This window comes from Caretta caretta, chromosome 7 (genome assembly GCF_965140235.1).
Source record: "Caretta caretta isolate rCarCar2 chromosome 7, rCarCar1.hap1, whole genome shotgun sequence".
Lineage (NCBI taxonomy): Eukaryota > Metazoa > Chordata > Testudines > Cheloniidae > Caretta > Caretta caretta.
In genome coordinates, this window is record NC_134212.1 from 81,191,830 (window position 1) to 81,203,966 (window position 12,137).

Genomic DNA, 12,137 nt, shown 5'->3' on the forward strand with positions numbered 1-12,137 from the left:
GGAATAACTCACTTCTGTCATATAACACATGGAAATAATTAAATTCTTGATTAAATTTAAACACGTGTTAGAGAATTTATAAAATGAAAATGTTTTCTAATCTTAATGTGTCATCAAGAGAAAAATTAAGATTTTTAAAGATAAAATGCAATTCATTTAAAAGGTCAAACACAGTAATTAAATATTCTGCCAGATTATGATGGATATTGGAAAGATCTGAATTTCAGTAAATTTCTTCCTTCAGAGTGGGATATATTAATCACATTTAGAGTTATAAAAAGAACTGTAGAATAATAAAACAAAACAAAAAAGTCCTTATACTAAATTCTAGATCTTAATCTTGCAACTGGATCTGTGCGGTGGAGGGATGCATCTCTGCCCATACTGAGGGGCTCCATCCACATGGAACCAGTAGCAGATTATTCTAGATGAACCTTCCTGAACTGTGAGGTAAATCAATAATCTATTGTTTAAAATATGCAAAATAAATGCATTAAATTATGTAGCAGTAAACAAATCTGCTGTGATATTTTCCATTTCTAGTGGATAAAACATGCACTTCTCCGGAGAGGAGCCCATTCAGATATCTCTAGAGCTATAGAATCTTGGTTCTTGACCAATTTTGTCTTAGTGCAAAGCAACTAGGCACCTTGATCGTTCAGGTATATATTTGGGGTGTGAAAGAATGTACTGAACTCCAGTTGAGGGCAGGGGATAAACCCTTTCAGAATCTGATGCTATAATTTGTGGTGTCATGGCTATTGAAGGGGCTCATAAGGAATTTAAGAAGGTGCATCTGATGAAGTGAGCTGTAGCTGACGAAAGCGTATGGTCTAATAAATTTGTTAGTCTCTAAGGTGCACAAGTACTCCTGTTCTTTTTAAGCAAGGAAGGATTCAGGCTGGGCGTTGAAATTTAGGGATCTGCAATGTGGGGCAGAGATTTGACCTCCTGACTCTCAGACTGTCAAAAAACAAAAAGGGAGGCAAGGTGACTCATACTACTACAAAAATGTGGGAAGTCTGAGATGCCCAGTCAAAGCAGTACAGAATGGGCTAGTGTCAAGGCTACTGGTGCCAGGCCACTCTTTCTTCATAGGGAAAGGGAGTTACCTCAGAAAAGGACATGTCAGTTCATGGCAATGTCAAAGAGCATGTATTGTTGAGGTTCCTCTGGTGAAATGGGATCCCATTTATTCAGAACTGGATTGGTTACATCCACAACTTTGTCTGAAATAGGAGCCCAACAGATTTTGTCTATCAGTTATAGCATCCAAATGCATAGAAGGGTATAGAGACCACTGTTGGGGAGGATAATTCAGTGGGTTATCTGTTAAACTCTTCCTATTTATCCCTTTCTTCGGGATCAAGCGAACAGGTAAAAAAGATATGGTGACTGGATGGGCGAGCATAATATTGTGCATTTGGTCCACAGGAAGTGGCCAATTCCTCTTGGAAACTCACTGCTGGGCATCATTGATGAGATAGCTCTGCACTGGCATGAACGGAGGGGCACACTACAGGGTAACAGGTCATGAGAACTGATGTTTGGATTTGTGAATATTGAGCCAAAAGGTGGGCAGTCAGTTTCCCTGGATGTTCACAGCTGAGCCTTGATGACAAGGTGAATTTTGTAAGGGGGATGACTTAATCATCAGGGAACCAAAAGATTTAGGGCAGATCCAGGACCTTTTCCCAGACATTGCTGTAAACTAATCTGAAATTCTGCTTTAAAGGGAACGGTGGGAGCCACCAGGCCACCACAGGTTGACAAGGCCAGATGAGTGAATCATTGGGAATGGGGAGGATCAGTAATTACCCTACCAAAACTACATTTAGTATCTGAGTTATTGAGGGATGTTGGGGTACACCTCTCTGACCAGGAAGCAGATATATTTTTGGCTGATGTTAAAGAGGGAATTGTTAATTATCTGGGAACTAGGCTGGGAGGAGGCAGCCAAGATATTTGGTGATGCCTCCTTATGACTGGTGTCCAATGCAGGTATTCATTCCATAGAGCATTCGGTTTCCTGATAAGTTTATTTCCACTTCTAGTTTAAGGGAACATATCCTCTAAAGAAGCTGGGGAATGGGATTGCTGTTCCAGTCATTAGGAGTCAGAAAGATACAACTCCCTTTCTCTAGCCCTTATATGAGTGAGGGCAGTGGAATCTCAACAACGGGCTGGAGACCAGCTGTTGGGGAAGTGGAGCGATAACAATCCTCTACCAGGTGGAAATGATGAAGGAAGGAATCATGACTTGCACTATACAAGTTATTGCTGGATGATTCCCAGATGAATTAAGTTACTCAAGATGTGGCCTAATTAAATCACATGCCTTGCATCTTGTCTTTCTGCCCATGGGTCCAGGACCATGTAATTTTCTACAGTGCAAAATAATTCAACAAATATTTACCCTCTGCTGACACAATTAGTGTTTGATTGAATTACATCTCACTTTTCCAAAAGGGTGATCTCTCCACATCAAGGATTACTTGACTCTCAAGATTACGATATGTGGGAGTTTACACTGTGGATTCATTACAGATTTATTCTAGTCCTCACATGGTAACTTCACTTGGCTGTCCCTTGGGTGCCCCAAGCTTCACAAATAAAATGAACCTTAAAAGAATGATGTCATGTTAAAGCTTACACACATATAATTTTTTTTAAAGATTTCTTTTCATGTGGGTGTAAAGTCCTCATGCTTTGAACTGGTTAGATATAGACACAAATTTAATTAGTGAGCATATAGTCTTTAGCTGGGGCACCCTTGATACCGCAAGGCACAGAGAAAAGACAGGGGAGTTAGGACTGAGTTGCAATTCAGCCCTTCAGGTAGACAGCTTAATAAATTCTTAGTGGAGTAGAGAAAGTTCATTGGATTAAATGTAATAAACAAGTAAAGAAAGGTTACTTACCTTACAGTAACTGGAGTTCTTCAAGACGTGTGATTCCCTATCTGCATTCCACTGTGGGAGTGTACATGCACTCCATACACCTAAGACTGGATATTTTTTTTACTAGCAGCACCTGTTGGCCCATGCTTGTGTCCTGAGCCTCCTTGATGCCAAACTGAGAGCATAAGGAGAGGCACAGACCTCTAATTCCTTCTCTAGCACAAATCACCTTAGGAAAAGATCTGAAGCAAAGCAAAGGAGGGTGGGTTATGGAATCACACATCTCAAAGAACTCCATTTACTGAAGGGAAGTAACCTTTCATTTTTCTTTGAGCAATGATCCACTGGACCCAAACAGTATTCATCCAAGTGGAGTGTGCGAGGAACAATGCTACCCCACAGACTGCAGGACTGCTGTAGAAGGCTATGTCCACAGAAGAGGCCCCTATGTAAAGTCTAGCAAAGGTGTAAAGTCTAGCAAACGTATGCACAGAACCCACTGTGCTGCTCCACAGATCTCCAGGCGAGGAAAACCCTGAAGAAAAGTCTGGCCAAGTGGACCCTGACACTTTGAGGTGAAGGAGTCTGCACGAGTTTATAGAAAAGGAGAATCTGAAATTCATTTAGAATGTCTTTGTGAGGAGATTGCTTCCCCCTCATCCATTCAGTGATAGAAACAAAGTCTTGGAGACTGAAGGGTCACGTCCTTTGCAGGTAGAAAGCTAAGATTCAACAGAGAATGGTAATGTGAGGTTAGGCTCGAAAACAGGCAGGTGTTTGACATGAACTATGTGGAATTGGGAGGGAACCTTCTGAATGAACTTGGGGTGTAACCTCAAAGAAACCTTATCCTTATGAAAGGCCATGAAGGGAGGGTCCATCATTCGGGCCTTGGGCTCACCCACTCTTCCGAAAGAGGTGATAGCACTCAGGAAGGCCACTAAGGAATGCTAGTGAAGCTGTGAACACTGAGGGGCTCTGTATCAGACCACGAGTGGTAGAAAGGACTTAGAGAGGTGGTCTGTGCCTTCCTTTATGCCCTTAGTTCAGAGCATGAGGCAGCATCAAAACTGCAAATAAAAATGTTCTGGTCTTAGGTGCATGTGCACCCCCAAAGTGGTATACACATAGAGACCATCACTCAAAGAACTAGAAGCTAAAACTTAGTACATAACCACAGAGTACAAAGCCCACATTATGTATGGACCTAGACTAGAACACCAATAGCAAATTAATCAGGTAGGGAGGACTAGCCCGTGCACAATGCAAAAAAGTACTGCTATTTACTTTATGGCCAAATGGTACATGTACACACTTGGTAGAAGCAGTTTGTGGCTCCCAGGGCCCAAGCATAGATGCTTAAAACCAGAGTTGCTGAAATAGTGCAGCAGAGAGAGAGAGATGAGATTATTTAGTGTGGCAGATATAGGGATACTATAGAGAAGGCCCACCTCAGAATTGGTGATTCTGAACCTCTAGTTAAGGGAGGTAGTCTCGTGATGGGAGGAAACAAAGATGCAATAGAGGTAATTCCCTTAGCTGGGTTCCACCTAACTGAACCAGAGAAGTCTGATCATTCCTTAAAGAACAGGAAGGGGATCAATTAAGCTAAGAGTTTAACAATGTTCACAAAAAAGGATTAGACATATATACGATAGTGAAGGCATCCACAGGTATATAGGCTAATTAGTATCACAGCACTGCACTAGTAATGAAAACCAAAAAGAGTGACACAGGAAGGATATGTTTTTCATTAAAATCTAAGAGACCATGAAGACATTTCTATTAGGATTCAATTCCATATTTATGTTTTGCACTTTAAGTTACCTGTCCTTTAGGGAACAGAGCATATGCAGAATTGCTTGAATTAATTAAGTTTTGTCTACATAAGGAGTACAAGCACGGGACAGTGACAGAGTATAAAAAAAAAGGGAAAAATCACTCTCCTCAATAGTAAGAATTACATCTGACTGGAGAATAAATACTGTAAATTGATAAATTAGTCTAATTTTACATGTTTTCCTAATGTCATCTAAATGTTGAGGAATCATTTAAGGACCATTCTCAATTCATTATTCCCAAAGTGGAAGTTAATAAAAAGACTAGGAGCTGAATTAGACCCTAAATCAGTGGCACTTAAGTATATTTTAAAATACTTTACTGAATCGGGGCTTGCATTCTGCAGTCAGCGCCAAGTTTTGACTCATGGTCCTCCTTACAAAAAGCCTAATGACTGCAGGATTTTATTTTAGCCCTACTTAAAAAAAATATGTATGGGATCAACCAAAACTTTTGAGCGATAGACAAAAATCATGTACCACAGGCCATAATAGATGAGTTGCATAAGATTTAAAACTATGCTTAAAAAGAGACTTTTTATTTTGATTCTTTGAATTTGGTAAAAAAAATCATTTTTAAGTGGTCAATTTTACTGCTCTGACACATTAACATGTTCTGAACCCTGTCCTCTTGTTGAAATTATTCTAAAATACAGCATCCCCAGTACATCAAGTTGTTACTGCAAGGGAGAAACATTCATGCTTTTTATTATTTCAACCATTTAATATTTGGAATGCTTTTAGAATTAAAAAAATTTAAAAATATCACACTCAGTCAATAGCAGTCATCATTAAATATAAGTCTCTGTGTTGGAATTGTCTTTATATTTAGTTCTATAAAGTTCCAGTCAAGCTTCAAAACAGGTTTATTTTGGAGCAGAAACAGAACAATAAAAGTGACAAATCTACAAGCTGTTCTCTGTGGCATACATAAAATGCAAGTTGATAGCTGACTAAATCTTTTTAAAAAAAATACTATACATGCATTACTCATATCAACCGTTTTACTATAATCATTTTTTGTATTTTTCATCCTTCAGATTTATATTATTAGCAAGAAAGAATTGCTAGTAGAAATGTTTATAATTAAGGTCTATATTCTCTTCATCTCTGGTTCTGAAATATATTTGTGATAACTATATATGACATTCTTTGAAATCCTCATGAAAATAGTCACAAAAAAAATTTAAATGACATCCTAATTTATATGAAATAAAGTGAGGGGAGGCTCCAACTGTAGGGGTAAAAATAATGAAATGCAGCTATTTCTTCAAACAGGCCTTTCACCTATGGAAACCTGCTAGATTCAAATCTATCCTTAAGTCATAAATAGTAATAAAGTGGTAACCTGTAGTAGATATTTATCCACTTTATAAAGTTGCTACCAAATCTGATGCAGTCTGGAAATGTCCACTAGTCACTTATTTGCAGTTGGGCAGCCAAGTAAATCCCACTTAAAATATTCCATGTCTTACCAATTTGGTAACGTCTCTTCCCCGTCCCCTATACATTTTTGGTGGTTTACATTTTGCATTTGCTAAATATATTATGAAAGTTTATTTGCCTTGATTTGCATCTTTAAGACACTTCTGTGGCTCCTCTGCCATACACAAAATTTCACAAACAAATCCCTAGGCCCAGCACCAGGCATCAAAGATGATACCAGTAAGGTTTGAAGAGCATTGGCAAAGGTGTGAGGGGAAGTTCTTATGGGAAGCACTATTCTTGGCGCTAGCCAATGTTTTTAGATATTCACTTTCATCATCATCAAATTCACATCACAAAAGTTAATTATGTCTTTTGCTAACTGTCTATTTTTCATATCTGTTTTTCCCCAGATACCTTTATCTATGAATGTGTCAACATTTCTCGCCTATGACCAACCCACAATAAGTTACTGTGGTGTGCATCATGAACTCCTTGCTCATAAGCCCTATGAATGTAATGCACAGGAAGAAACAATGGAAACACACCTAGAGACTGATCTGGATCTCAGCACAATAACAACAGCCGCAAGAATCAGTGAACACAGTCAGCAGCTAGCTTAACTGACTTCATTTGTAACAGAGGGCTGCAACCAACCTATGTAACTTGAAGGACAAAACAAGGAAGATGTTCTAAAATGGTTTCTGAAACCCCTGTTTAATTAAAAGAGAACCAAGAGTTATACATGAAGACATGAATTGTTTCAAGTCTACAATTTGTAATTAGCTAAGTTGTGCAGTATTTTTGACATAAAGCAGAGTATGACCCTTAAAGCAAATCTTTTTTCAAAACTCATCCTACCTACCTGTAAAAACTGTACAGATCTAATGTATTTTTTCATACTGTAAAGTTTCAATTACTGAGAACAGCTGGTATGTACAGTACCAGAACTGAATTACATCTCACTTTACAAATTTCAGTTTCTAAAGTTTTAAATTAACAAAAATTATTTCTTGTGTTATTCAGCTACTCAGTTTTGTAGGGACAGTTTTGTTACTGCTTTTGTGCCCAGAAAACTTTACTCTAAAATTCTGTGCTGTGCAGAACATGCACAATTTTTACCATGCTTACTGTGTAGAATTTTATCTACTTGTACCAGAAATAATACATTCACTAAAAGAAGGGTTTAATTGTTCAAACTTGTAAGAAGTTCTTCAATTACATAGACAAGTTTTTCTTATAAACGAAAACAAAAATCACAGAATTTTTAACAGTTCTTCTCAGACTTAACTGTTGCCTTGAATTAACAGCCTGTGAAAGTTAATTCTAAAGCAGTGAAATGTAACGATAAAGAGGGATATTTTAACAACACATTTCTGAATGACTCATTATTTTATTCCTTTGTATAGTACTGTATTAAAGAAAAAATGAACCATGGATAAAAAAAACACTGGAGACAAAGGCAGTAACCACAGCAACAAGGTTTCATACACTTACAAGATGCCGTGGTTAACTGACAAGGATACAGTTCTGTTAAGTTTTATTGTACTGCAGGATAAAATGGGTGGGTAGCCATAACAGTCAGCTGTCTCTTTACAAGATTTGCACTGAAAGAAATCATCCATCACCTCAGATGCATCTGATTTTTATTTTAAGGTTTCATTCCACATATTAGGATTCATTTTCAAAACTGTCTTGAGGATGAGCCATGCACACGAGCGCACACACAAAAATCAGAACTTTTCCTCTTGCCTCCCACATAGTATTTTGAAAACACAGTCAGAAGTTGACAAGCCAGTTTATTAGGGCCAAAACCTATTGCCATTGAAGTCAATTACCATTGACCTCAGTGGGATCAGGCCCACCATTATTTTTCCTTTCTGTGCAGAGCTATACTACTCTTAGCATTTTCTAATGGTTAAAATTATAAAAACTCAAAAGCAGAAAACATCCACTTTGTTAAAAAGATAAAATAATTTAGAACAAAAGGTAAAGATAAATAGCCCTTCAATGTTCTGATAGATCAAGTTATGAAAAAAAAACTTGAAATACAAAAAGATAAATCAAATTATAATATTTCTATGAGCCCATAATATGTCTACCATTTAATCTATGGATTGAAGAATTCTTCAGTCTCATTCTTCTGTTTTAAAGCTTCAAGGCTTCTATAAACACCATCCTGAGACAACATTTCTTACAATACACTCATGTGGTAATCATGAAAGATTACATAGTTTAGAAAAATAATATGCCATGCTGACAGTGAAAAATAGAAAAGGAACCCAAGAGCCTTCAAAGGGTTAAAACAAAAAAGTGTTTTGTACAGTAGTAGCAACTTTTTAAAAAATAAAGAGAAATTACATAACCACAAGTCTATTTTTGGATGTTTCGCCCAACATATTTTAGTGTGCCTTCACAAAATAAGATTTAAATTTAAAATTGCATTTCAAATTGTTTGTACAAAAGAATAAAGCAACTATTATAGGAAAAATACCTTTAGAATATTGTATACAACGGACTCTACATTCACTATCTTTTAAGTGTAAACAAAATGTCAAAATAGAGTACATTGTATCAACAATTTATTTAGCACTTCAGATTTTGTAACATTTTGCATAAATTATTTGGTATTCAAAACATTTTATTTGTCATGTTTAAGACTCATCTTAACCGTCATATTTTTTCAGTTTCTAATTTCTTTACTGCATTGACCTGGTGAGTTCCTGGATTTCTGATCATCATTCTCTATTTTGGAATTTTACTATGCAGAGTTTGAAAAATATATATTCAGCTAATTATAAAAGGGAACAAAAAACTTAGCTGCAGGCCTGAAATATTAAAATTATATTTGTGTGGAAACAAATTACTTCCCATTACTTCAGCATTGTGGTTTTAGGTTTCACATCCAGCTTTGTTCTGATGAATATGGATGGTTTAACTGGTTGGGGTAAAATAAGAACTGATCTTTTGAGGGGAATGGATGTTCAGTTACTAAACCCCTCTTACCCTTACTGCTACCTTCCATGAGCATTGTGACCACCTCTGGCCCATTTCCCCTTGAACTTTTATGGAACAAATGTGGGGCTCAGACTTGCTTATGCCATTTTGAAATTGCTGTATGTTCAGAGATGTGATGTGCTTCTGACTCTCAAAGTATGAGACAATATGAAAAGAAAACATGGAAGAGCCTATCACACATTTAGGGTGTGTATACGTGAAAATTTAGTTCATAGCAAATTGGGGTGTGAATCTACCCAGAACTAGTCTACTGAACTCTAATTGTCTATGTGGACCTTGTTGATGCACATTCACAGTTAGTTAATGCACTTTGATATGCTTTTACGCCCAGATGGTATCGTGGCAATAAGGAATGGGACAAATGTCAAGAATGGGGAAATCATATGAATGGAACAAGCTAAGATCAGAAAATATTTTGGGCCCTTTTATCTTCTGCCCTCAGGAATGGAATCATGACCCACTATTTCTGCAGTTCAACAGATTATGCCAGTTCTTAAAAATGCAAGTAACAAGATAAAGTTATTAAAGTAAACCCAACTATGAGGGGAAAAGACACAAAAACCCGATAAAAGATTTAAACTTAAAGAAAAAAAAACACTGAAGGAACCTGAAAATCCCTACTGGATTTAGATTTGGTAAATGGGATTTAGAAGTTGGTAAATGGTGACATTTCTACCCTTTTCCTAATACACATGCTGTTAGGGGGCTTATTCCTTCACCCACTTACTTCCCTGGTCCTTCTTGCATGAACAGAGAGCAACAATACCCGAAAGTCCAAAGGTGCAAACAATTCGATATTTATTGGGGTGAACTTCCAGCAAGCATGATTCCAGTTTCCTTCCTTAGTGTCCCCCTTCCCAGCTCTGACACCACAGAGCCTTACACCTGTGTCCCTATTCCCATTCCTGCCCTTAGCCAAACATGATTCCAATTTCCCCACCCCCATTCCCTGTTCCCATTTCCCCCACTCACCCCACACACCCACCCACTTCCTGATTGACTGCAGACTATATAGTAAAATTTGAGTTCTGCTTAGCTATACCTTAACCAATCATTTCCCTGAAATTTAACAAACTAATCCCAACATATTGTAACATGATTATGTAACCAATTATATCCCACCACCTTAATTAGTTTACACCCAGCAAAATTAATTATACAGCAGACAGGAACAATCACAGAACCAGACAGAGATTATACAGACAAACAATAGCAAAGTGAGAACTATAATGACAAAACAATACAGAAGTGAGGATTTCACATCCCAGCTATTGATAAGTGAGTTCTTGCCAGACAGGATGCTATCAAACTAAGTTTCCTTTTACATTTTCTAGGCACTTCCCTTTCTCTGGAGGCAATAGGCATTATCAGGATAGGATTGTATTCCTAACAGCCCAATAACACCTTATTTCAATGTGACTAGTTTGGAATGTGAGGATGTGACCGTTCGCTTCCCAGCTCTGTTGCTTAGCCAAAGGCCTTAGCCTAAGAACAGGGCCTCAGACTCTCACAGTAAGAGAAGGCTCTTACACCGGCAGACAGTTATTTTGATTCTTTCTTTTATACCTCTATAACTAGCCAAGTGATAAGAATACACCTAAATTCTTAGAGTATAGGCCTTTACAGACAGGCCTGAATATCTATATCCTAGCACATGCAATCTCATACAATCTTACGCTGTTCTTGGTGTTTACTTTAATTGTTAGCTATACCAACAACAAAACAAACCTCAGCCTAAGAATTCTGTTGAGCTTAACTGTTCTGACATTTGTTTCCTACAGGACCTCTCTTGTCTTGACCCCTGGTCATGTCTGCCTGAGAGCGGCTGAAACCCTTTATTCTTCCTGGGTAAAAGCTAATTGGACTCTCAGCTGATCTGACAAAGTAAATCAACAAAAATAATTTTGCACCTCTGTGCAGGGTTCTAGCATCTGGTATTAATGTAACTCAGAAGAGCAGCCCCAGTATTCCTAAAATCTGCTACCCTGTTACAAAGCTCAATGTACATTTTTTAAAACCAGTAAGACATTCAAAGCTAGGGGGCCACAATATAGTAATCCAGGAATCAGTAAGGAATTCAGGAACTACTACTGCATTCAAAGGGTGATAAACATATTGAATACATTAACAAGGAAAGCGACTGACTCAGAGAAAAGGAGTCGAAAAAATATCTAGGCTGTTTGAGAAGGGGACTGGTAAGGCTAACGAAAAACCAGGATGGTCACATTCTGGTACACTTTAAAGACACAAGTGTGAGACTGGACAGCTTTCCCAGTTCTTAAAACTTCCTACTTTATGTATGTGTACAATATGTATTTCACTACATTTAACCACACGTTTCAGCAGTGTACAACAAATGTAACACTTCATATAAAATTGACTGTACAGCACCTTAGATGGCTAAATATATTATTACATACTTACCAACAATCTTCCCATACTTCCCGGTACAGTAGGCTGGGAGGGAGGAAACCCTTATTTGGCATGTTTCGCTGTTGCGTGCCAGGTCTCACTGCAATAATTCCATCCCAATAATTCTCACTAGATCTTCTGTTCACCAGAGAGAGGAAATGCTGCCTTTGGACAATAACGTCAATTATCAGAGCCATTTTTACTTTTCCAAGGCACATAAGAAATACCCAGGTCATGCCAGTTCATTGGCAAAGTAACCTAAGAAAATGTAGTTATTTCAAGAATTACAAACTTGAGGGGGGCATCTCTCATGCATTGGCACATGTTGCACAGGCACATGACTGTGTTGATAATGACTGCCGAGAGAAAATAGATTTTATAAATTAACAGTTCTTCAGCTCAAGCCATAGCACTGTAGAATTTAGTGCTCCTTTAAATACTGGAGTGGGGTCCTGGATTTCTGAAGTTTTACTGAGTTGAATGTTCATTACAATTGCAGTCATCATACGACTTTCTGTGGCTGACCCCAAAAGAACTACTAGCT

The 12,137-nt window shown here is 37.8% G+C and overlaps 2 protein-coding genes across 10 annotated transcripts in view; one reads left to right on the forward strand and one right to left on the reverse strand.

The window, feature by feature from the left end:
* LRRTM3 (leucine rich repeat transmembrane neuronal 3) overlaps positions 1-8,528 on the forward strand; it is a 122,920-nt gene extending 114,392 nt beyond the window's left edge. Inside the window, exon 3 of the mRNA XM_075130841.1 lies at positions 6,577-8,528. Coding sequence (XP_074986942.1) covers positions 6,577-6,786 — 210 coding nt within the window. The 3' untranslated portion in view covers positions 6,787-8,528. The remainder of the gene's footprint in view (positions 1-6,576) is intronic.
* CTNNA3 (catenin alpha 3) overlaps positions 1-12,137 on the reverse strand; it is a 946,302-nt gene that overhangs the window by 665,298 nt on the left and 268,867 nt on the right. The window lies entirely within an intron of this gene.